The sequence below is a fragment of the Aotus nancymaae genome, unplaced genomic scaffold (genome assembly GCF_030222135.1).
Source record: "Aotus nancymaae isolate 86718 unplaced genomic scaffold, 86718_ANA_hifiasm-v0.15.2.pri h1tg000008l, whole genome shotgun sequence".
NCBI classification, from domain to species: Eukaryota; Metazoa; Chordata; class Mammalia; order Primates; family Aotidae; genus Aotus; species Aotus nancymaae.
In genome coordinates, this window is record NW_026988419.1 from 60,009,219 (window position 1) to 60,036,078 (window position 26,860).

The 26,860-nt window shown below is 39.4% G+C and overlaps 1 protein-coding gene and 1 non-coding gene across 4 annotated transcripts in view; one reads left to right on the forward strand and one right to left on the reverse strand.

Moving 5' to 3' along the window:
* Positions 1-25,881, reverse strand: part of TLK1 (tousled like kinase 1) — a 170,271-nt gene extending 144,390 nt beyond the window's left edge. For 2 of the 3 annotated variants that reach the window (XM_064373373.1, XM_012468540.2), the window contains exon 1: positions 25,508-25,881. In XM_064373373.1, the coding sequence (XP_064229443.1) occupies positions 25,508-25,646 (139 nt within the window). In that variant the 5' untranslated portion in view covers positions 25,647-25,881. Of the gene's footprint in view, positions 1-7,939; positions 8,025-25,507 lie in introns of those variants that run through there. The other variant, XM_064373372.1, reaches the window with a different exon arrangement.
* LOC135273764 (small nucleolar RNA U13) lies at positions 11,218-11,316 on the forward strand. The gene has a single exon (XR_010341572.1). It is a non-coding gene; the product is annotated as a small nucleolar RNA U13 (small nucleolar RNA).
* Positions 25,882-26,860: the final 979 nt, after the last annotated feature.

The following is a 26,860-nucleotide window of genomic DNA, read 5'->3' on the forward strand; positions in this document are numbered from 1 at the left end:
CTGTTAATACCAGCACTTTGGGAGACCAAGGTGAGTGAATCACCTGAGGTCAGGAGTTCAAGATCAACCTGACCAACATGGTGAAACCCTATCTCTACTAAAAATACAAAAAATTAGCCAGGTGTGGTGGTGAGCACCTGTAATCCCAGCTACTCCGAAGGCCAAGGCAGGAGAATTGCTTGAACCCAGGAGGTGGAGGTTGCAGTGGGCCAAGATTGTGCCACTGCACTCAAGCCTGGGCGACGTGTGCGAAACTCCATCCCAAAAAGAATAAAGAAAAAGATGCTCAACATGTAAATTAAAAAAGGCAATGAGCTATCACCTCACACCTATTAGAATGGCTACCACCAAAAACACTGGAAAAAAAAAATGTTGCCAAGGATTATGGAAAAATGGGAACCCTTGTGCACTGCTGGCAGGAATGTAAAATGGTACAGCTAGATAGAACACAGAAAGCAGGATCTCAAAGACACAGCTGCACACCCATGTTCATGGCAGCACTACTCACAATACACAAGACGTAGAAGCAACCCACATCCATCTAAAGATGAATGGATTAACAAAATGTAGTAAGCACATACTATGGAATATTATTCAGCCTAAAAAAGGAAATACCGAAACATGATACAATATGGACGAACCCTGAAGACATGTTGAAGGAAGTAAGTCAGACACAAAGTGACAAATACTATATGATTCTAGTTGTATGAGGTACCTAAAGTAGTGAAACTAACAGAAAGTAGAACAGTGGTTGCTAGGGACTAGGGACAGAGGGGAATTGTTAAGTTGTTAATAGGTATAAAGTTACAGTTTGACAAAATGAAAACATTCTGAAGATTAGTTGCACGACAATGTAAATATACTTAATACTACTGACTTAGAAATGGCTAAGATGTAGCCAGGCATGGTGGCACATGCTAGTAATCCTAACTTCTCCAGAGGCTGAGACAAGTGAACCCGGGAGGCAGAGATTGCACCACTGCACCCCAGCCTGGGTGATAGAGGGAGACCCTGTCTCAAAAAAAGAAGAAAAGAAAAGAAAAAAAGAAAAGAAGAGGCTAATATGGTAAATTTTATGTCATGTGTTTTTTTTACCACAATGACAATTTTGAAAAAGAAAAATGGCTGACTAAAATTTTTGCACATGTACATAACTAACAATTTTGGTCCCTGACTTTTCTTGATCAATGAAAAGTCAGAAAACATGTGCTCTTCAACTTAAAACTTGCAAAAACTACCTGGACAGTTGGGTAACTAGAAGGGTTGAACCTCCTCAGGGACAGTTACTCTATACAGGGATGGGCAGCAGTAACTACCCATGTCAAATATTAGGAGGTTAAAAAAAAAATCAAAAGACTATTTTGTGATTAGTAAAATTAATATGAAATTCAAATATCAGTGTCCACAGTAAGGTTTTAATAAACACAGCCATCCCATTCGTTAGCATATTGTCTATAGCTGCACTTTACAACACAAACACAAGGAGCTGTCGTAGTTGCAACAACTCTTTTAAAAAAAAGTTTATGCCAGTGTGGTGGCTCACGCTTGTAATCCCAGCACTTTGAGAAGCCAAGACTGGCGGATTGCTTGAGCTCAGGAATTCGAAACCACTCTGAGTAACATCGTGAAACCCATCTCTACAAAAAAGACAAAAATTAGCCAGGCGAGGTAAGAGCATTGCTTGAGCCTTGGAGCTCAAGGCTGCAGTGAGCTGAGATCATGCCACTGCACTCCAGGTTGGTTGAAAGAGTGAGACCTTGTCTCTATATCTAATCCCAAAATAAGGAATTAGATGCAGAGCAGAAATAAAATGAAGTAAATTCAAAAAAGAATCAATACTAACAAATTAAAATGTTGATTCAATGAAGTGATTTTTTAAAAATAAAAAGCTATAGCCCTTTCTGTGGCTTTTTATTTCTACTACCAAGCCATCTACATATACGGCCAGGCACACAGGCACATGCACACATGCCTTATGTTTAATACCTGCAATATCTGGAGTAAGCCTCAGTTTTAAGATAAACTTTTGGCCAGTCGCAGTGGCTCACACCTGTAATCCCAGTACTTTGGGAGGCCAAGGCGGGCGGATTGCCTGAGCTCAGAAGTTCTCGACCAGCCTGGGCAACATGGTGAAATCCCGTCTCTACTAAAATACAGAAAATTAGCCAGGTGAGGCAGGTGCACCTGTAGTCCCAGCTACTCAGGAGGCTGAGGCAGGAGAATTGCCTGAACCCAGTAGGCAGAGGTTGCAGTGAGCCGAGAGCATGCCACTCCATTCCAGCCTGGGCGACAGAGCAAGACTCCATCTCAAAAAAAAAAAAGATAAACTTTCATTAGTTATTAAGCTTTTTGGGCACTCTTAATAAACATAGGAATTATACAACTATCAGTTACACAGCTTTGTCTTCTCAAATAACTGGACTGAAAGTTATTTTTACTTCATAAAAATTTAGAAAAGGCATCCTATAAACGTTAAATTATACAATAAAATTGTTGACAACTAATGGTAATAAAAAGTTTGCATCACTTTTATCATTTTCTTAAAAGCAAGCTCAAAGAGTCTAGTAGAGATAGGGGTTCTAATTTATCACGTGAGCTTTCAAAGATAACTAAAATGCTTGCTTATATCAAGAAGTTTTAGACAGTGTTCTAACTGGCAATGTATCTTTGTTTCAGCCAGTTAACTTATTAACATAGAATTCAAGGAAGAACAGAATTTGCTAAATATTAAGATACTTAAAATGACATATTTAATATATTTTGGCTTTATAATAGCAAATACAGAGTAAATAACCACTATAAATTGATCCTAGCAAACAGGCTACCATACCAAGGTATACTCATCTAAAAAATACTTCAAATCTTCAAATTTCAGATGTCAGTATTTGGAGGACAATATGAAATAACGTAACCCCTCTTAATTCCAATCATTTTTTCTCAAGCTAGAGGAGTTAGTAAATACTATAGTAAGTCTTGGCAGTATTGAGCAGGAGTAACAAGTCCAAGATGAGATTTAAGACTGCTTTAATTTTTAAAACAAGTCACAAATAGAAAGAATAAACATATGGAAAACTGCTTAATTTCTTGGTAATGAAATACATATAGTAAGTAAAATAACATGTTATATCATCCCTACTTAACAAGCCAAACACTTCCTAAAAACACTATGAGAGCAGTAACATTTCCATTAAACTGGTTCATATGTGTGTGAACAACAAATTGAAACAGTAACTACAATACGTAAGATGACACTTTCCAAAGATGTTAAGTGTTACACTGTATGAGCAACTCTAAAAGTCTGTTTCGAAAGCAAAAACACTTTTTATATTAAACTACTGCTCAAAGGGTAATAATTTAAAAGAAGCACAGTAACAAAATAAAGACGTGTATCACATTTTTACTTATAGGACAAAGAATTGAGTACAGAGCTGAGAAAATATCCAGCACTAAAGGAAGAGTGTGTGTGTGTGTGTGTGTGTGTGTGTGTGTGTGTGTGTCTATATATGTATGTGTGTGTATTTTTTAAAAACAGCTCTTCATGAAATAACATATATATACACACGTATACACACATGTGTATATGTATGTTATTTCATGAAAAGCTGTTCAAATGTTATTTCATGTGTGTATATATATATGTTATTTCATGAAGAGCTGTTTTTTTAAAATACACTGCCATGCTCTAAAGATTTTATTTGAACCCAAATGGAACTTACATTGGTACTAGCCAGTTCCAAAAAAGACTTTTAAAATAACAGTAATCGCCTGGACATGGTGGCTCACACCTGTAATTCCAGCACTTTGGGAAGCCAAGCTGGACGGATCACCTGAGGTCAAGGGTTTGAGACCAGCTTGGCCAACAAGGTGAAACCCTGTCTTTCCTAAAAATTCCAAAATTAGCTGGGCATGGTGACACATGCCTGTAGTCCCAGATACTCAGGAGGCTAAGGCAGGAGAATGGCTTGAACCTGGAAGGCGGAGGTTGCAGCAAACCGAGATACCGCCACTGCACTCCAGCCTGGGCAACAGAGCAAGACTCTGTCTCAAAAACAAAAACAAAAACAAACAAACAACAACAACAACAATAACGGTTATCTTCAAGGTATCAAAGGCAAAGATAGTTCTACTTCCAATTAAACCTACAACTCCAGATGGATAACTGCTCCACAAGTTGGTCCTATTCAAACTCTGCACATAATCCAGTGGCCCCCAACCTTTTTGGCACCAGTGACCAGTTTCATGGAAGACAATTTTTCCACAGACCAGCAGGTGGGGGTGGGGGATGGAGCAGAGATGGTTCTAGGATGAAACTGTTCCACCTTAAATCGTCAGACATTAGTTGTTAGATTCTCTTAAGGAGCAAGGGACCTAGATCCCTCACATGTGCAGTTCACAATAGAGTCCACACTCCTCTGTGAATCTAATGCCACAGATGATCTGACAGGAGATGGGACTCAGGTGGGAATGCTCACTGGCCTGCTGCTCACCTCCCACTATGTGGCTTGTTCCTCACAGGCCAGGGACCAGTAGCGGTCTGCAGCCCTGGTGTTGGAGACTCCTAATATAATTAATTGACAATTTAAACAAAAGGAAGACAAAGAGAGTGAGAGGACAAGGGAGTGCTTAAGAGGAGAAAAAGATTCAAATTTACCCAAAATGTCAAAACCAATTAAAGTATTAAAAATAAAAGCAAACAAGAACTTTCTACTTCCAGTAATAGTGATCAGGTCATCAAACCAATCTTCTGGCTGAAGACACTTGAAAAGTTGAACTAAGTTTAAAAAAAGAAAAGTCTGCTTCTAGAGATCAGGCAGTAAAGAAATGGGGCCAGAATTCACTATGTTCCCAGAGGTGAGTCTGGTATATGAGGTTTCTTCTCCCCTAGAGGCATCTGCTGATTTAAGCAGTGACTGAGAGGCTGAGAAGCTAAGCAAAACATCTGACAGCCTTACTCTGCTAGCCAGACAAAAATGAGACCCCCAGCCTCCCCTAAACTCTGGGTTGGGATCTCAACCTCAGAGCAAGAGGGAATACAACTAAAGCCCAGCTTCATATCATCTCGATTCTTAAATGTGAATTAAGAAAATCTGAAATTTATAGCACCTCTGTATTTCTGTCAAGATTAAATATAAATCTTCTGTCATGGAAGACTGTCATTATTCTAGGCCTCAAATCATTTCTATAGTTTTTCACATCAAATATCTCATACACAATAAAAAATAACCAGAAATCCAAATAACACAAATGAATGCAAATAAAACATGGAACAAGACCTAAAGGGATCTAGATAATGACGTTATCAGACACAGATTTTCAAATTAAGTATGCTGAGTAGTAAGACTGAGAAATTTAGCAGAAAACATGAAAGTAAAGAGAATAAATTGAAATTCTAGAACTAAAAAGTATAAGAACCTAATGAAGAACTCAATTTATGAGTCTCACGGCATACTGGACACAGCCTAAGAGAATTAATAAACTGGAAGATTGGTCAGAAAAATGTATCTTTAAAAATGTACAAAGGAATAAAAAAGATAAAACATACCAAAAAAGGACGTAAAAAACATAGGGCAAATGTAAGAATGTCTAATACATGTATAACCAGAGTACCAGGAGGAAAAAAGATGACAAGACAGGAGCACTATTCAAAGTGATGTGGTCTGAGAATTTGCCAAAACTGATGAAAGTGCTCACCAGCCCTGTGCAACAGAACTTTCAATTCTATAGATAGAATGATGGAAAGGTTCTCCATCTGCCAATATAGAAACTAATAGAAATATTTGGCTACTGAAAACTTAAAATATGAGGAAATGAATTTTTAATTTTATAAAAGTTAATTGATATCAATAGTTACATGCAGCTAGTGGTGTGCACTGGGTAGTGCAGTCCTAAGTCACAGATATAAGAAGTCCTACAAACATAAGGCTGAACAAATAAAAGATCACACCCAGACATATCACAGCAAAACTGCTGAAAACCAAAACCAGCTCTCCTCCGACAAAAACAAAAAGTGACCAGAGATCTACATGCTAGATTATAGTCAAAGGAGCAACAATAAGACTGATAGTTGACTTCCCAACAGAAACTTAGAAAAAAAGGTCTCAAGGGTACTGTGCATAGCTGCAACATACCAAATGAAAATAATTGCCAACCAACATTTCTATATCCAGCTCCCCTCACCAAAAAAAACCCTTCAAGAATAAAAATGAAAAAAAGTCATTATCAGATAAGCAAAAACAGAATTCCTCATCAGATAGGCCCAAATAGAGAGGAAAATAAAAGAGTAGTTTCAGACAGAGAGTAAATCAATCCAGCTAGAAGCCTGAAAAGGCACTAAACATTGAAGGGAAAAAATTAAATATATAAATAAAATTAAATATATCATTACTGAATAAAACACTAATGATAATATCTTGTGAGTAGTTAAAATATACAGAGAACTAATCTTGCAAAAGTATATCATTCTGGAGAGGGAAACGTACAATTGATGTTTTCTAATGTTGCTGCACTGACCAGAAAGAGAAAAAAGTGCTGACTTACATTACACTTAACATAGCAAGGAGCCACACTATAATCTCTAGGATAAATAAAAACAAACTGAAAAAAAGATGGTCTAACTATTAAGCCAAGTTGAGGGGTGGAGGGCATTTGGAACAAAAAATAATAATCCCAAAAGCAGCAAAAAAGGAGAATATGAGAAAGTTCCAACAGGATAAATAGAAATCATTTATTAGGAATATCATTTTAAACCTAAATATATCAGTAAGTATACTAAATGTAAATGTACTAAATGTTCAAATTAAAGAACAAACATGGTCAAACTAGTTTTTTAAAAACTAATATATGCAACTTACAAGACATAGCTAAAACTCAAAAGCTGAAAGAATGGAAAAAGCTATATCATGCAAACACCAAATGAAAGTTAGTGTATCTGTCTTAACACTAGATTAAGAACACCATAAGGATTTTAAAATGCAATCCTGAGATAAAGAGGGACATGTCACAATAATAAAAAGTTTGATTTACCAGGTAGATTAAAAAAATCCTTGACTTCTCAGCACTTGTAACATAATCAAAATACATAAAACAAAAACTGACAGAAATTAAACAGAGATATAGACAAATTTTAAAATCATTTGGGGATATTTTAACAAACCTTTGTCTGAGTAGGAGCAAACAAATGCAAAAGCAGTAACAATTTGAAAAAGAAACAAACTTGATAGAACATATTACACCACATCTAACAACTGTAGCCTACAAATATTTTATTGTTGTTGTAGACAAGAAATATTTACCTAAAAAGACCGTATGTTGAACCATAAAGCAAGTCTCAAGTTTCCAAGAACTGGAATCTTATGAATTTAAATCTTACTACCATGGAGTCAAATTAGACATCAGGGTCAAGCATGGCGGCTCACACCTGTAATTCCAGCTACTAGTGAGGCTGAGGTACAAGGAATTGCTTGAACTCAGGAGGCAGAAGTTGCAGTGTGCCAAGATGGTGCCACTGCACTCCAGCCTGGTGACAGAGCGAGACTCTGTCTCAGAAAGGAGAGGGAAGGGGAAATGGAAGGGGGAAGGGGAAGGGGGAAGGGAAGGGGAGTGGAGGGGGGAGTGAAGGAGAGGGGAGGGGAGGGGGGAGGGGGAGGGGGGAGAGGAGAGGGAGAGGGGAGGGAAAAAGCACGCACACAAAGAGACAAAAGGGTCGTTAGTGACAAACTTTACTAAAGTAAGGAAATTGTATCAAATGGTAAATGAAATGAAGAGACAAGTAAGGTTAATACAAGCAGCTATAAAATGTATGTATTTTCCTTATCTCAGTTTCATCAAAAGATATAAAATTGTATTTAAAAAATTGTAACAATGTATTTTGAGGTCTGTCACATATAGCAATAAGCATAATTAAAAAAAAAGAGGATGGGCTGGGCATGGTGGCTTATACCTGTAATCCCAGTACTTTGGGAGGCCAAGGCGGAAGGATCACTTGAGGTCAGGTCAGGAGTTCAACACCACCCCGGTCAACATGGTGAAACCCCATCTCTACTAAAATACAAAAAATTAGTTAGGTGTGGTGGCACATGTCTGTAGTCTCAGTTACTCAGGAGGCTGAGGCTTGGTTGAACCCAGGAGGTGGGGGTTGCAGTGAGCTGAGATCACACCACTGCACTCCAGACTGAGTGACAGAGCGAGACTCTGTCTCAAAAAAATAAATAAATAAGGAGGATGGAATAGAGCTACACAGGACTAAAGTTTCTATATATCGCTGGAATTAATGTAACTATGAAGTAGACTCTAATAAGCTAAGATATATAAATGTAAACCATACAGTAATCACTAATAATTCAAATACAGTTTTAAAATGATTAAAGAAATTAAAATGTTATACTGGGAAATATTCATGTAATGCAAAAGTAGTAGAGGAGGTAAAGAGGACAAAAGAGAAATGAGACATACAGAAAACCAAAAAGAAAAATGGCAGACAAATCCAACACTATCAATAACACTAAATGTAAACGGATTAAATAATACACTCTAGAGGCAGAGATTACCAGATTGGATTTTAAAAGAATCAGATCCAATTAAATACTGTCTACTCAAGACATACTTTAGATTCAAAAATACAAACAGAACAGGGTAAGAGTAAATGGGTGGAAAAAAAAACATACCATGCAAAAGAGCTGGAATGAATATACTAATATCAGAAAAACTTTTAAAAACTGTTTTATGTCTTGAGAGGTAAAGAGAAACATTTTAAAACAATTAAGGGTCAACTTATTAGGAAGATGTAACAATTATAATCATATGTACTTTATAACAGAGTCCCAAATTACATGAAGCAAAACTGACAGAATTAAAGGAAGAAATAGACAAGCCAACAACAATAGTTGGGAGAATTAAATATCCCACTTTGAATAATGGATAGAACAACTAGGCAGAAGATCAGTAAGGAAATAGAAACAAACAATCAACTAGATGGAAAAAACATCTAGAGAACATTCTGCCCAATAACACAATACACATTTTTCTAAAAAAGCACACATGGAACATTCTCCAGGATAGACAATCTATGCTAAACCATAAAACAAACATCAACAAATTAAAAAGGACTGAAAGGATACAAAATATGTTCTCTGACCACAATAGAATTAAATTAGAACTCAGTAACAGAAAAAAAATTTGTGAAATTCACAAATATGTAGAAATTAACATATTCCTAAAAAACTAAGTCAAAAGAAATAGAAAAATTAGAATATACTTGAGATGAATAAAAACAAAACACAACATATCAAACCTTATGGAATGAACTAAATCAGTGCTTAGAGGGAAATTTATAGCTATAATGTCTGTATTAAAAAGAGAAAACACAGGATAACATTTTTATGAACTTGAGATAAAAAAAGGTTTCTTAAATACCATAAAGAGAAGACAAAAGCAGACCACAGAATAGGGGGAAAAGTTTTAATAAAAAATAAGACTTCTCATCCAAAATACAAAAAGAATGCCTTCAAACATGGTTTTTAAAAGACAAATCAGCAAAAGATTTGAACAAGCACTTCACAAAGGATAACCAAAAGGCCAATAAACTTTATTAAAAAAGTGTTAAACATCCTTAGTCATCAGGTAAATGAAAAGTAAAACCACAAAGAGATTCCATCTCACAGCCAGGCATTACTAGGTGCTCACACCTAATAATCCCAGCACTCTGGGAGGCCGAGGTGGGCAGATCACTTGAGACCAGAAATTCAAGACTAGCCTGGCCAGCAGGGTGAAGTCCCATCTCTAACAAAAATACAAAAATTAGCCAGGCGTGATGATGCAAGCCTGTAGTCCCAGCTAATGCGGAGGGTGATGCAGGAGAATCTTTTGAATCCAGAAGGCGGAGGTTGCAGTGAGCTGAGATCAAGCCACTGAGACAGACACCATCTCAAAGAGAGAGAGAGAGAGAGAGAGAGAGAGAGAGAGAGATCATCTCACATCAATCAAAGTAACTAAAATGAATACTGACAATTCGAATTATAGGGATGTTAAACAATGGAAAATGTCATATACTGTTTGTGAGAATGTAAACTTGTAGAACCGCTTTGAAAAATTAGCAACATCCACTAAAGGCAGACACACATAACCTATTACCCAGTAAATTTACTGTTAGGTATATACTCAACAAATATAATGTATGAAGAGACAGGTATAAACATGTTCTTAATAGCATCATTAATATTTTGCCAAGTGTAAACAATCCAAATGTCAATCAACAAAGTATAAAATGTAGTACATTCACACAAAGTAATATCATAGTGCAATGAAAATTTAAACTAATTTCAGGAAATATGTGGATGAATCTTACAAACATTATGTAGGACAAAAGCAGCTAGACACAAATAAACACTGGGTGGATCCACTTATATAAAACTCAAAAACAGGCATAACTAAGTCAAAATAATGGTTACTCTGGGGACCATGGAGAAGGTAGTGACTGATGGGGAAGAAGAGTTTTTGAAGTGCTGGCAATATTCTATTTCTTGTCTCAGTGGTAGTTACACAGGTCAGAGTTTATAATAACTTACTGAGCACTACTTTGTGCGCCTTTTCTGTATGTGTTATGCTTCCATATGAAAGATAAAACACCACATAAAACTTAGAAATAAAATCAGCAGAATCACACTAAAATTAGAGTACTTGAACTTCAGAGGGCAGTAACTTTTCAAGACTTTACACATTAAAGTATCATAAAAGAGCCAGGCATGGTGAAGTGTGCCTGTAGTCCTAGCTTTTCAGGAGGCAGAGGTGGGAGGATCACTTGAGCCCAGGAGTTCAAGGCTGCAGTGAGCTATGATTGCACCACTCTACTCCAGCCAGGACAACAGAGTGAGACTCTGTCTCTAAAAACAAAACAGAACAAAGCAACATAAGAATGTGATCCAGGTGGGGTGCAGTGGCTCACACCTGTAATCCCAGCACTTTGGGAGGCCGAGGCAGAAGGATCACAAAGTCAGGAGTTCAAGACCAACCTGGCCAACATAGTGAAACCCCATCTCTACTAAAAGTACAAAAATTAGCTGAGCATGGTGGCAGGCGCCTGTTATTCCCAGCTACCTGGGAGGCCGAGGCAGGACAATCACTTGAACCCAGGAGGGGGAGGTTGCAGAGAGCTGAGACCATGCCACTGCACTCCAGCCTGGGCTACAAAGCGAGACTCTGTCCCCTGCAAAAAAGAATGTGATCCTTTTGTAGTTCGTAAGTCTGATGACTGGTGTTCATACATGTGAGCTGTGCCTCTCTCACACCTTGTTATGACATCTGCATATTACCTGTCTGACAAGAAAATAGATAAATAAAATACAAAGAAAAACTGGTACTGAATTCAATAAAAGCATCAAACTTTATACAACAGAAAATATTCAAATAGATAAAAGAAAAAACATGATGGCAGAAATAGTTCATCATATGTAACAAGAATTAACATCAGTATCATATATTCTCCTAAGATACAGATGTCAAGAAAAATTGGCTTTGAGCTTTTGACACAAATATTAAGTTCAATCTCACTACCAATCAAGATATACCAACTGGCCGGGCACGGTGCTCACGCCTGTAATCTCAGCACTTTGGGTGGCTGAAATGGGCAGATCACCTGAGGTCAGGAGTTTGAGACCAGCCTGGCCAACATGGTGACACTCCATCTCTATTAAAAAAAAAAAGTAATAAATTTAAAAAAAAACTGGCGCGGTGGCCCATGCCTATAATCCCAGCACTTTGGGAGGCCGAGGCAGGGGGATCACCAGGTCAAGAGATCGAGACCATCCTGGTCAACATGGTGAAACTCTGTCTCTACAAAAAAAAAAAAAAAAAACCAACTGAAACAAGATACCATTTAAGAGCAGTTAAACTGGAAGAAAACTGTGTAGAAAACTGTAGTTTTCTACCAGTTAAACTGGAAGAAAACTCCCTAGAGAAGGGAGTACTTTGCTCATAACCTCTTGACAGAAATACAATTTCCTTGCTTCCCACTTCTCCTTTTTAGAAAACTTTATTTTGCAGCACTGGAAACAATTGCTCAATGATCCATAAGAGAACAATGCTACTGTGGTTCCTTAATTTCCAGTTTCTACTTCAGTCTCCTTAAGGCCTTACTGGATTCTAAGGGATACCCAGCTCTATAAGCTTCTACTACTAATAAATCTGTTTTGCTTAAGTTAATTTCTAACAACCAAATGGCCAATGAATACAACACCTTGATACAGCTTATCTCGGAAGTTGAAAGCTGGCAACTTGGGTTGTTTTATCTAACCCACGAGGTGTTCTTCAAAAGTATAAATTAAATGTTAGAAATTAACCTTCCTCACTAGACTGTGACCAAGCTCCTAGAAGGCAAGAACTAACTTCATCTTATGTATCCTTGTTTCCTCATTATGAGGCTCCAGGTCCACAAATACTTGCTGAATGAACAAACTATGCCAATAAGGTTTCTGTAAGACTCTACAGCTCTGACAATTGATTCATCTGTGTACAATAATACACTAAAATCCTACTTATCCCACTGAGAAAACAACAGTGACAATACAGATTGAATGACATAAAAATACTCACCCCCTTTGCCCAATAAGCCAAATCTTAGAAATGTTTAAAAAAAAAAAAAAAAAAAAAGCAATTCATGCTTGTGATCACAGCACAGTACAGCCTTGAACTTCTGGGCTCAAATGATCCTCCTGCCTCAGCCTCCCAAGTAGCTGGGACTACAGGCATGCACCACTGTACCTGGCTTATGTTTTAACTATTACTATTATGTGTGGATATAATGATACTTTAGAATTTAAATGTTTACTGGTCTAGGAAGAAAATTCTTGAATGAAAAAAAAAAGAATTTAAATGTTTTCCTCTATGTTTACGTGGCAAAGAATAGGGAACAAGTGCTATCCGAATAAATGCTCTTTATAGCCAGAGCATGCTTGACTTAGATGGTTTTTCTCTGGCCTGTTAAAGAATTGTATTTCACAAATGTGGATTTCAAATGATGTCCTAAATTGCCGCTTTCAACATTTTAGTTCCTGTAATTTTCTGTGGTGTGAGAATTGATCACATGTATAAGACATGGTTGTACCATTTAAGCCGGCAAGCAACAGATTTGGATTAGCTAGTGTTTATACTTTATCTTGGTATGCAGTCATGTACTTTTAAAGCACTATGCTGCAAATTTTAAAAGAGGCCTATATTGTGTTTTTTGTGTTATTAGTACTAAGGAGAGAGAATGGTTTATGTGCACTAGGTGCCTAATAATGTGTTTACTAGTGGGAATACAGGCAGTGTGGTATAGGTATTAGGAGTGTGGACTTGGGTTGGCATCCTTTTTTTTAATCACTTATCTGTGTGACTTTAGGCATATTATTTGCCACTGTTGCTCTTGGTGGCAAATTTTTTCTTTTGAGAGAAAGGCCAAACAAAAAACAAGCTAATATTAGGGAGTCATTCAAAAGTAACTTTTAGGTGATGTTCCATCATTTGTACATGTTCCCATATTGCAGAGTTTTCCTAATTATCTTTTAAGTGAATGTATACACAAGTCTGGGAGAGGTGGCTCACGCGTAGAATCCCAGCACTTTGGTAGGCCAAGGCAGGCAGATCACCTGGAGTCAGGAGTTCAAGACCCACCTGGCCAACATGGTGAAACTCCTCCCTACCAAAAATACAAAAATTAGCTGGTTGTAATGGTGCACACCTGTAGTCCCAGCTACTCAGGAGGCTGAGGTGTAAGAATTGCTTGAACCCTGGAGGCAGAGGTTGCAGTGAGCCAGGATCATGCCACTGGACTCCAGCCTGGGTGACAGGGAGAGACTCTTGTCTTCTAAAAAAAAAAAAAAGTCTACACATTAAGTTTTGACATGCATATCTCAAAACTTAATCATAGCTGTTGGCCTCATTTCTTCTCACTATATAGTACTATGGTAAATATTATGCATATAGTCATTTTTCATCCTTTGAATTATTTTATTTACATTTCTAAGATTTTACTTACTGGGAGTAAATAAATTGTATTTCTCACTAGCCTGCACAACAAAGCAAGACCATGTCTCTAAAAAAAAAAAAGTGGAGGGAGAAGTAGCAACAGGAGAAAAAGAAGAGAAAGAAATGAAAAAAAACCATAGTGAGTTGTTAAGGTGCCATACATTTCTCATTTAATTTCACCACCTTGTGAGGTAGTTACTATTACTATCCCACCCTATCAAAAACAAAATCTACAGATATTGAGAGGTTAAGTAGCTTAGTATAATTTGGTGGCAAAACTCTTGGAATTATTATGCTATATTAATTTGCTATGTAATAATGTATTTTACACATGCTACCAACATCCAAAAAGTAAATATAATGCTGTGAACTAGGTCAGAGAAGTAGGAGACACTGGGAGGAAAAATATAGGAGGGGCAGGAGTTTGCAGAGGGGTGCCATTTATTAGCCTTTTGGTTTTGTTGTTTAAAACTATACAATAGGCTGGGCACAATGGCTCATGCCTGTAATCCCAACACTTTGGGAGGCTGAGGGAGGAGGAGTGGTTGAGCCCAGGAGTTCAAGACCAGCCTGGGCAACACAGGGAGGCCACGTCTCTACAAAAAGTTAAAAAATTAGCAGGGTGTGGTGGTGCATACCTATAGTCCCAGCTACATGGGAGACTTGAGATGAAAGGGTGTGCTTGAGCCCAGGAGCTGGAGGCTGCAGTGAGCCTGATCAAGCCCCTAAAGGGAGGGGAGGGGAAGAAAAGGGAGGGAGGGAAAGAAGAAGGAAAAAATACTATATAATAAAAATTTTTAAATGAGAATAAAGCCGGGCATGGTGGCTCACATCTGTAATCCTAACACTTTGGTAGGCCGCGGCAGGCGGATCACAAAGTCAGGAGATCACAAGGTCAGGAGATCAAGATCATCCTGGCCAACAGGGTGAAACTCCATCTCTACTGAAAATACAAAAATTAGCTGGGCATGATGGTGCATGCCTGTAATCCCAGCTACTTAGGAGGCTGAGGCAGGAGAATCACTTTAACCCAGGAGGTGGGGGTTGCAGTAAGCCAAGATCAGGCCATTGCACTCCAGCCTGGCGACAGAGTGAGACTCCGTCTCAAAATTTAAAAAAAAAAAAGGGAATAAAAACTAGCCAGAGAAAATATAATGAAACATTTGATAAACTTCATTAGATATTTGCTCAGTATCAAGTTTGCAACCCTCTGATTAAATGCAAAGCATGTGTTAATATTTAAGCCCAGTAGAGTATTTCTAGGATGAGTTGAACCCTACCTCGTTCAAAAGTACATGCTCATCTCATGCACTGCTGTTGGTAATGAGCTAAGTACACTCCTTCAAAAAAATAATTTGGCAACATTTGTCAAAAGCCCTAAAATTGTTTTATACTCTGCTCTGATAATTCCATCACTGAAAATCTAATATTTTTAAAAAGAGGCTTTTACTCAGTTACTGTATCATCTATGATAGTAATAAAATTAAAATTAAAAAGATATAACCTAAATTACTCACTAGAGTTCTTTTTTGCTCACCATCATCCCTTCCTCAGGAAAACTAAACCTCATCCAATTCATGTCATCTCAAGGGGACTGTCAATCATGGCTTTCTGTGGGTTCCCCAACTCACCCTAACCACAGCCATAGCGGTTCCTATTGCTGTAGCCCATCTCCCAGGAACTGACAATCACAATTGATTACCAACAGCCCAGAACTGACATATGGACATCAGGAAAGAGAAGCTGTCTTTCAAGTGTGGTTGCTATGCTAAAGGTGTATGTCTGGGGCTCCAGGAGCAAGAGGCTAGAAAAACCCAGAAAGGAGACAAAGAAACTCAATGAACGTTACTTGCAATCTTCAATCTAGCTGTTTCCAAAGCCATTCCATCATCCTTCACATACAATTCCCAGTATGTGAACCAATACATTCACTTTGTAACTCAACAAAGTTGTGTTAAGCTGTTATCACGTATAACCAAAAGATTCATGACTAATATCCTACCTGAATAAGAACAGTTAACCAATTATAGCACACCCATTCAAGAAAATAACACTAACAGAATAGTGTAACTGTTAAGAGCATGCACTCAACCCAGTCTGAGTCCCGGCTTTGCTAAATATTCTCTATGTGTTCCTGGGTACATTACTTTTTTTTTTTGACAGGGTCTGTCAACAGGGTCTCACTCTGTTGCCCTGGCTGGAGTATAATGGTGTAATCATGGCTCACGGCAGCCTCTACCTCCTGGGCTCAGGCCATCCACCTGAGCCTCCCAACTAGCTACAACTACAGGCATGCACCACCACACCTGGCTAATTTTTGTATATTTTTGTAGAGACAGTTTCACCATGTTGTCCAGGCTGGTCTCAAACTCCTGCGCTCATGCCATCTGCCCACCCCAGCCCCCCTAGGATTACAGGCATGAGCCACCGTGCCAGGCACTTGGGTACATTACTTAACTTCTCTATGCCTCAATTTCCTCATCTGTAAAGTAGGGATAATAACAGGACTTCAGACGATTGTTAGGAGAAGCAAATGAGTTACTATTTACAAATGTCCAGAATAGTATCCAGCATTAATATGTATATATTTAAGTAAATGAAATAAGCAACAGAGTAGTATACAAAGTTGAGCTAAACTATATAATTACACAGATATTTAAAAGAAATCTGCAAGGAAAAGGGAAAATTTATGGCTGGGAAAATTTCATTCAAGTTTGACAACCTACCACCCAGATCTGCTCTGCTCTGCATTATCTTTCTACTTCAGGATTGATGAATTCCTATCAATCCACTGAAATCCTGTCTCTCAATGAGATTTGCTATATAATACATGTTACCAAAGGTTTTGTTGTTGTTGTTGTTGTTGTTGGAAGCAATAAAAGAATTAAAACTTAGTATTTTTTAAAACAGTTTTTTACTGCACATCAAGCCTCTTCCCCCTGCCCATATTGAATCCTATTAACAAAGATCTGCCACTAAAGCATTATAATTTAGTTTAAAGCCTCGTCCATCATGTTATAAAGCCTCCACAATAAATACACTGCTCCAGTACTGAAAGTGGGAAATTCTTTGTTCAAATTCTAGTATTTACTTTTTATGGCTCCAGTGAGCTTATGAGGCCAAAATATTAAGATAAATGGAATTACAAATTAGATTATCTAACATGGAAATAAAATGTTTCACTGATGTATCTCTAACATTTTCCATGAAGGGACAAAACTTATCTTAAAAAAATGAAATGTAAGATTTGCACAGCTGGTACAGCTTTCAAAATTGGGTTGTTTGGTTAGGGTTTTTTGTATTTTTTAAAATCTTACCTTCACATGTATGTAAAAACTCATGCCAAAAAAGCTAACAAAAGTTTGGAGGTAAACTGAATAAGCCTAGAAAACTGATCAGTAAGTTAAAATTTGCTTAAGAAAAACTACTGAAAAACAGTAAAATCCAAATTTTCCTATTTTAGGCAATATATCCTAGTGATTAAAATTCACCACCTTGGTTCAAATCCCCATTATTTACTACTCTAAGTCACACTGATAAGTCCCTTTGCTTCTCTGTACTTCGGTTTCCTCATCTGAAAATGGGAATAACAACTATATATAGCTCAGAATTATGAGATACAAGAATTAACATGTGCAAACACAATAAACTAGCTATTACTGTTACTCTTATCCATTATCACCCTCCAAAATATAATTCACTTAAGAATTACTAAGATAAGCATCTTCCTGGGGGTCTGAAATACATGCATACCATGATATAGAGAGAGAGATGATGTATATGAAACAGTACTTCAACAAAAGTTTTAGTTGAGTGCCAACTCTGTAGAGGATGTCCCACTGTGCACTGAAAATATAGAAATGAACAAAATACAGCATGTGAATTCTAGACCTTTCTGTCTAGTAGGTAATATAAATAAAACTATAATAAAAGTAGCATGACACAGGTGCTACGTAAACAATCCTATGAGACACTAAACAACACAGGCACTTAACTAGGGGCAAACACAGGGGTGCCAGATGAAATAAACTCCAGAAATATTTTCTGAGGAACAATCACTTACTTATTTCAGGGTATCACGCTGTTGTGTATGCAATTTTTTTCATTTTTAATACATTAATAAGTGTTTGAGACTACTCATCATACTACTTACCATGCTCATAAACTTAAATATCTTTTGGTAATAATGAAGATATTTTCTTTTGTTTCTGCTTTTTTTTTTTTTTTAAAGACAGGGTCTCACTGTGTTGCCCAGGCTGAAGTTCAGTGGCATGATCATAGCTCACTTCATCACTCCAGTATTGAACTCCTGGGATCAAGGGATCCTCCTACCTCAGCCTCCCCAGTAGCTAAGACTACAGACATATGCCACCATATCCAGTTTTGTTTTGTATTTTTTGAGATAGGGTCAGGCTGCTCTCAAACTCCTGGGATCAAGCAATCCTCTCACCTTGGCCTCCCAAAGCTGGGATTACAGGCATGAGACACAGCCCCTGGCCTGATGATATTCTCTCAAGAAAACAAAATATAGCCTTGCAAAGGTTATATTGCCTCTTCAAGAAACATTTCTTTCACCAATAAATAAAAGCTACAAACTTTCCCCTACTAAATTATATTAGGACTAATATCACAGGAATGAAAATATTTTTGAGCTAGAAGAGAACCTTTGAGAGCCTCTAATCCAATACTCTCATTTTACAGATTAAAAGAGGCTGTGAAGTATAACGGAAAAAAAAAAAAAAAAAAACCTGAGAGTCAGAAAACTGAATTTTGGGTCCAACTGTCTTACAGTGAAAGCCTGCGCAAATTATCTAAGTTTCCTCATCTGTAAAATGAGAAGTTTGTACTAGATTGCTTCCAAGATCCCTTTCAGCACTGTACTCTTAGTTTATGAAACTGAAGCAGAGAGAAGCAACTTGCCCAAGGTCACATAGCTAGTTAATAGCAAAGTAAAGACTACCCTCAGATTACAACTACAATCACTTTCTCCCCTATACCATACTGCTTCTCCTACTTCATAACAATACTCCTTTAATTTATTCTGATTCTTAAAATTAACAAGCATGAAGGAGTTTATGAAACTAAATGATTTCTATAGCTCTTCTATAGAAAATGAGCTTTAAATCCAAATGTGACAAGTACATGAGGTCTCAAGCTGGGTATTGTTATTTACTACACTTATTAATATTAAATTGACCTCATGAAAGTTATGAGAATTTATGCTTAAATTCCCACCACCTAAAAATCTAACTCACAGAAGAGATTACGTGTTGTGCAAAATTAAAATATGAATTGTTATAAGTAATCATAAATATTATATGTATAATTCTAGGAATGAGAATTTAAATTCTTGATTTTATGTCCTAGTTATATTTAATATACATTTTTAAATTCAAAAGAGATCAACTTAAACACTTTTCTTTCTTCTTTCCTCTTTTCAGACTCTCTAGCTTTAAAAACATTAGAATGCTTAAGCATATTACTTTTGTTTTTTGAGACTGAGTCTCACTCTGTCGCCAGGCTGGAGTGATGTAGTTCAATCTCAGCTCAATACAACCTCTGCCTCCTGGGTTCAAGCGACTCTCCTGCCTCAGCCTCACAAGTAGCTGGGATTACAGGCTTGTGCCACCACACCCAGTTAATTTTTGTATTTTTAGTAGAGACGGGGTTTCACCACATTGGCCAGGATGGTCTCGATCTCCTGACCTCAGATCTGCCCACCTCAGCATCCCAAAGTGCTGGAATTACAGGTGTGAGCCATCGCACCCAGCCTAAGCATATTACTTCTGAAATCATGTAAACAATTACAACTAAAAAACTACAGACTATGTTCATAGTTTCTATTGCAAAATTGAAAATCAGCCCCCATAGTATTCTAAAATTCTGTACTGAAATATATTGCAACTCTACTAAACTGTATCATAAACAGCATTTGGTTCTCTAAAATGTCTTAGGCTTATTATATTTGACAGGGAATTTAGCAAGATTTCATGAAGACTGATCTTGCTGACACCAGAAAATATAGGAAAATCCTCAGAGGAAAAGCACAATCAAAATGCAAAACAGTAATAGTCAACAACAGTTTCATACTACTGACTTGAAAGAACATTCAAAAATGTTAATGAATATATAAGTATAGTTTAACTATATTTAGGGATTTTTTTAAAGAATCACAGAATGTTTACATTTTTAAATTGGATGAGACCTTAAGTCACTAATCCAATAGCACCCATTATAAGAATCTACAGAATTTATCTCCACGTCCTTAGAAAATATGTTCCTGTATTCCACTTTAAATTCTCATAGCTAACTACTTTTTTCCCTTGTTGTTAGTTGTTGTGAGTTCCATTGTTGCTCCACTGTTCCACTATTCCAAGTCTAGTCGTTACAAAGTTCTTACACTCTTGTAAAAATTAGACTGAACGCAATCTATGTCTTCCTAATTTTCACCTGTTGGTCTGCCTTCTAAAACAGGAGAATGGATCTATTCTCCCTCCTGTTTATTAAAGTTAACAGGTTTTTTAAATGCTATTTACTGAAATCCAGGTTTCTTTAAACACCTGGAGACAGCTATCATGTCTCCCACCCGTTAGTCTCTTCTTTAAACTAAATGTATATTCCATAGACTTCCTGTAGGTCCTAGAGACATTTTTGGAATACAATGTACTTTCACATTGCAAGTTACTTTTTTTAAAAACAGCCGGGCCGGGCGTGGTGGCTCACGCCTATAATCCCAGCACTTTGGGAGGCCAAGGCGGGTGGATCACGAGGTCAAGCGATGGAGACCATTCTGGTCAACTAGATGAAACCCCGTCTCTACTAAAAAATACAAAAATTAGCTGGGCATGGTGGCGCACGTCTGTAGTCCCAGCTACTCGGGAGGCTGAGGCAGGAGAATTGCTTGAACCCAGGAGGCGGAGGTTGTGGTGAGCCCAGATTGCGCCACTGCACTCCAGCCTGGGTAACGAGCGAAAACTCCGTCTCAAAAAAAAAAAAAAACAGCCACTTGTTGAATTTTGATATAATATCAAAGAAGAATACTCACTCCTTCCTTTTCCAACCATATATCTACATGAAGTTGGATTCTTTTCACCTATCTCAACCAAAACATCACAACAGACTGAAGGCAGATACAAAATCCAGCTGTCTTCTAGTAAGCCAGAAATCAAAAAATTAGCAAAAAATATAAAATAATGCCACTGGTCTAGTTTATTTGGTTTTATAACATATTTATTCTTCATAAAAAATTCTATTTACAACACAGTTTACTTTTAAATTAATAAATATATTTGAAATCTTCATTTAATTTCTAAAATGGCAAATATTAATAGATATAATACACATAAACCTAAATCTCTTTGGGGTCCTCAATAACTGTTAGGAGAATAAAGAGGCCCTGAGACCAAAAGGCTATAAAGCATAGTCTATTTCTCATAAGATTTTCAAACCTCTATTCTGGTTTCTCTCTTTTCTCTCTCTCCTCTAATATGTAAATGTGCCAGTGTAAAGGAGACATCTGTCACATATCTATTCATGAGCTAGAATCCTTAAACATATAACCCTGTCCTCCTCCAGCTAGTGATTTCAAAATATTAAAGGCCAACAGGGCCATCTGGTACACCTTCGTTTTTAACATCTCATTACCAAATCATCTGAAGTCAAATACTTTATTCTTCTAAGGAATGCAGGCTTCAAATATGGAAACAGAGTAAGTTTACAGTGTAATTGTATTATCATGCCATCTTTTTTTTTTTTTTGAGTGTCTCATTCTGTCACCCAGGCTGGAATATAATGACTCTATCTAGGCTCAGTGCAGCCGCCACCTCCCAGGCTCACGCAATCCTCCCAACTCAGCCTCCCGAACCATGCCCAGCTAATTTTTCTATTTTTTGTAGAGATGGGGTTTCCAGGCTAGTCTTGAACTCCTGAGCTCAAGCAATCCACCCGTCTAGGCCTCCCAAGGTGCTGGGATTATAGGCTTGAGCCACTACACCTGGCCCATACCATCTTTTTGACCAAGCTTTCACTATTTACAAAAAAGTTAAGCAAATTATTTATAACTGGCAGGGTGGAGCAGGAAAGAAAATGCAAGTGTTCTGTATAATCAATAATTTGATTCTCAGCAATAACCCATTCAAGGTACGCATGTACTGATATGCAAAACACCCAACTGCTTATCTAGCCAGTTTGACCCTAAGTTCTCAGACCTCAACAGAGCAAAACTGACCTTTACTGGAAACCTTTTTAACTCCTTACTCCCTTAATCACAGGATTATAGAAGACAAAATGGAGTGGAGATGATAGGTTTAAAAGATTCAACAGAAAATCTAGAACTACACTGATGAACACCTCAAACAGAACCTCAAGATTGATAAGGGAAAAGCTTTGGGATCCAGAGGGAAGAAATCTACACTATATTTATCACATAACTTCCTAAATTCTAATAGATTCCCAAATCTTATAGAGCTGCACTTTATTTGTAATAAAACTGTATGAGTATGATAATGGAAATAAGATAAGGAGAAAGAAAACCACAACATATAACATCAAAAATAACCAGATTATATTCTTAGATTTTTGGTTTCAAATGTCAAAACTTAAAAATAAGTAACTTTTACAGATGCTTATGGCATAGCTTTAAAAATAACCCATTTTCTTTCTTTTTTTTTTTTTAGACGGAGTTTCGCTCTTGTTACCCAGACTGGAGTGCAATGGGGCGATCTCGGCTCACCGCAACCTCTGCCTCCTGGGTTCAGGCAATTCTCCTGCCTCAGCCTCCTGAGTAGCTGGGATTACAGGCACGCGCCACCGTGCCCAGCTAATTTTTTTTTTTTTTTTTTTTTTTGTATTTTTAGTAGAGACGGGGTTTCACCATGTTGACAGGGATGGTCTCGATCTCTTGACCTCGTGATCCACCCGCCTCAGCCTCCCAAAGTGCTGGGATTACAGGCGTGAGCCACCGCGCCCGGCCAAAAATAACCCATTTTCAAAGTTGTTTGCCTAAAAGGAGTTCATCACATAGAATACTTATGTAAGTACATATACATCTGTATCTCTTTGAAGTTTAAATTCTTCTATTACTAGATGTTAAACTGGCTCGATTTTTCAAGAAACAAACTTAGTTCTCTCCTTTATATATACAACACATTCAAATTCCATTAATATTAATGGTTCTTACTAGCAGTAACTAGCAGTCAAAAAGCTTTCTAAAACTTCATCAATTTACATAATGTACTAACACATACACCTGGAAAAGGTGCTAAACACTTCTTAAAATAAAAATTGAGATTTCACTCAATAGAAATATCTCCATTTTGATACTCGGAGCTTCGTATTCCTGTTAGCGTTAGTGAAATCTGAGAACACAGTGCCAAGCTTCAAAATGAATATAACCCTAGAAAGGATTAATAGTTTTAACTTGCATGCTGGTTGGTCAAAAAGAAATATCCCCCTGTAGCTATCTAGGTACTTGGTGTGAAGTGTAACTTTCACAAAAGCCTGTCCTATGATTTCATGAATTAACAAAAACTCACTACTTGAGGTTACATAAAAACCCACTGTAATCTCAACTGGTGGAAAAAATTATGGTTATTTGGAAGTTCAAGCTAAATTATTCCAACTCCTCCAAATTTTCAAACATCAGGAAAAGTGCAGAATGTTCTTAAGTTGAAGTAACCTCAGAAACTCACAATCTAGATGTTTCGTCTCCCAAATTCCCAATACTGATAACAGATGTCAACAGATAAACAATTCAATACTATCCTCAGTATCTAGTTCAGGGCCTGGCTCACAGTAATGGCTCAATAAATATTCGAGAAAGGAATGAATGAATGAATGATGAAAAAATATAGCCTTTAATAAGAAACAATAAAATGGTCTTTTTAAACTCAACACTAACATTAAGCATCTTAATGAAACTACAAACAAAAGTAAACGCATGCTAAAAGCACCAACTTTTCTATTTATGAAACACATTTTAAACCGTTCATTTAGAAATTTTTAAGTGCGAAAAGAATCACCAGCTATATTAAATTTTTAGTCACTTAATAAACTTTTATATTCTAATAATGAAAGCTCAGCGTTGAGATAAGATGAAAAGGGGGAGACGTCTATCAATGTATTCCGCATGTTTAATGGATGCCATAAATCAAAGCTTTCCGTGAATTTTCTAGAGCATATTCACGCCAATCTTTAAGCCTATTGTCACTTACACACATGCTCACAGGAACAAAATGACAAAGAATGCTATGCCTGAACCACTGGATTCAGGGCACAAAACACTTGATTAACAATTGTCAAGGCTCTGAATAGTAAATATCGACAGATATTTTCAAAATAAAGTACTCCCACCGATTCCTACATAAATCGAAGCTCTTGATTTCTTTAAAACATTCACTAGACTGTTGAACTTCCAAACGTTTATTTGAAAATGTGCCTACAATCTCCTCGTGTGCGACAACTGGTAGTGAACAACCCGTTTACCAACTGCGGATGAATACCGCTAAGCGTTTTCCAGACAAAAGAGCGTTAAAAGACATTCCATGCACATTTATTCATCCCCCATAAATGCGTTTTCTCCCAAATTTTATTTTATGTCGTATACTTAAAGTTAAATACAGCAAGTTGAAATTTTAGTCAAAAGCACGCCGGTGCCTTACAAGCTGTGTAACTGCTACATCTGGTGGCGGCACACTTGCTTGCAAGAAGCCAGAAAACTTAGAAAACAATTGTAACCGATCTGGTGCGTGTTTGCAGTAACCTTTACGCAGCTATTTCCCACAAAACCCACGACCCTGTCAGAGAAGAACAGTAGCCTAACTTGCAGCAGAGAATATGACGCACAAACACACAGGAGGCAACGGCGAAGAAGAGAAAGTTGCAACCATCTGGAGGGGCGGTTTTAAAAACCTGCCCACGAGTCAGTCTGTCGTTCAAATTGCTCTAGGGGGCCACAGGGGATCAAAGTCTGCCTTGATAATTTCAGCGTCTCTCCCCAAAGAAGAGACCCTGCAAGCGAGGGGGCATCCTCCAGGTCCCGGGCTGCAAAGCTCGCAGAGCGGGGACCGCCTCTATGGGAGGAGTGCACCGGGGAAGGGGAGGGGGCTCGAGGACGAAGGCTCCAGCGGGAGGGAAAACCCACCAGAGACCTGAGGCCAGGAGGTTAAGAGTACTGAGTGTACTAGCAAATGTAGCAGAAAGGGTCTCGCGTCCGGGGGGAGGCTTCCCACCCTCGCAGGACTGGCTCCGAAGAACCCCAGGCGAGTCTGTGCGCCTCTCCCCGTACTCAGCAGCGCGCAACCCCTAGTCCGTCTCCTCCGCCACCCGCGGACCACCACCCACAGCCAGCGCACTACCTCCCCGGAGCCGGGGAGCCGGGGAGCCAGGCGGCCTCGCGTCCACCTCGCCACCATCCCCCACCCCGGGGTCTGGCGGAGGAGCCCGGGGGGCGCGGGGGTCCGCGGCGCGGGAGTGGAGGCCCGCGAGCGGGCGGAGGCGCAGCGGCGCTTACCTTCCCTGGGCCTCCCGGATGGCGGCGTGTGATTCAGCAGGGACCTGGCCGCCGCCGCCGAGCCCGGGGTTGGAGACGTGGAGAGCTGGGACCAAGATGGCGGCCCCTCCAAACTTCCACTGCTACTTTGGACACTCATCAAGCTACTTTCTGGGAACCCGACTCCCTCCCTGCGACGGCAGCGGCGGCAACGGCACCGGCACCCGCCTCTGTCATGGCGGGGGCCGCGCCGAGAGCGAGCGAGAGAGCAAGGGCAGGGAGGGGAGAGTCAAGGGGATGGGGGAGGAAACCGAGAAGAGGGGAGGTGGGGAGGAAAGAGGTGAGGGAAGGAGAGGGGACGGGGAGGAGGGAAAGGGGGAGAAGCGAGGGAGCGGGCGGGCGCGCCGGAGAAGAGGCGGAGGGAAGGAGCGCGGCGGCGGAGGCGTCGAGGGGGCGCCCGCCAGGGCCGGGGTCTGAGCGCGGGCGGAGCGCGGTCTGCGCCGGCAGAGGAGACTTCCGCGGGCGGAACCTGCCGGCACCTCTGCAGTGCGTCGGCCCCCAGCGTCGCCCGAGAGGCGGCGGCAGCGGGCGGTGGGTGGCGGCTGAGGCGGCGGGGTAACCTCTGCATCAGTTACAGGCGGCGGCGGCGGCGGCGTCACGCGCCGCCTGTGCAAACACTATCGCGAGGCTCCTGCGCCTCCGGTAGCGGCGGCGGCGGCGGCGGCCGCGGGAGCAGGCTTGGGGGAGGGACCTGCCAAGGGCTGGGGGTGGGGGCATGGGGAGGGAGCGAGTGCGCGAGGGAAGAAGCGCGGGCGCCTGGGCACTCCTGCCGCGCCTGCGGATCGTCGCGCAGCGCGGGAGCCCGGGGTTACCGGACTCGCGTGCGCGGGGGCAGCGTCCCCGCGCCGGCCGGAGGGAGGCGCGCCCCCGCCGCGCCGCTCCGGCCCCGGCGCTGCTGCCACCTGACTCCCCCTCTCTCCCGCGGAAGCGCGCCTGGCTCCTGACCCACACCCAACCCGGGGAGAAATGCTGCTGCTCTCACTCGGCTGCCACTTCTCGGGAGTTCAATGTGATCGTTTCTCAAAATGGAACTGAAAAGTTGAGAGTTGCTTCTTTCTTGCCCTTCTTTACTGTGCAGAAAAACCTATGTGCGCCTCCCCGTCTGCAGAATGGGAATAATGACTGAATAAAAGAGCTATGAAAATAAACGTGGGGAGTGGGAGAATTGGGAAATAAAACTTTCTTGTGTTTTCTAAAAAAAGAGTGAAGGAATCTTTAATGAAGAAATTGAAAATTACCGGTTTTGTACACTATATGTTATAGCAATTCTGTTTTAAAACAGTAAGTGGAAAATCTAAATGAAAAATGTGATTA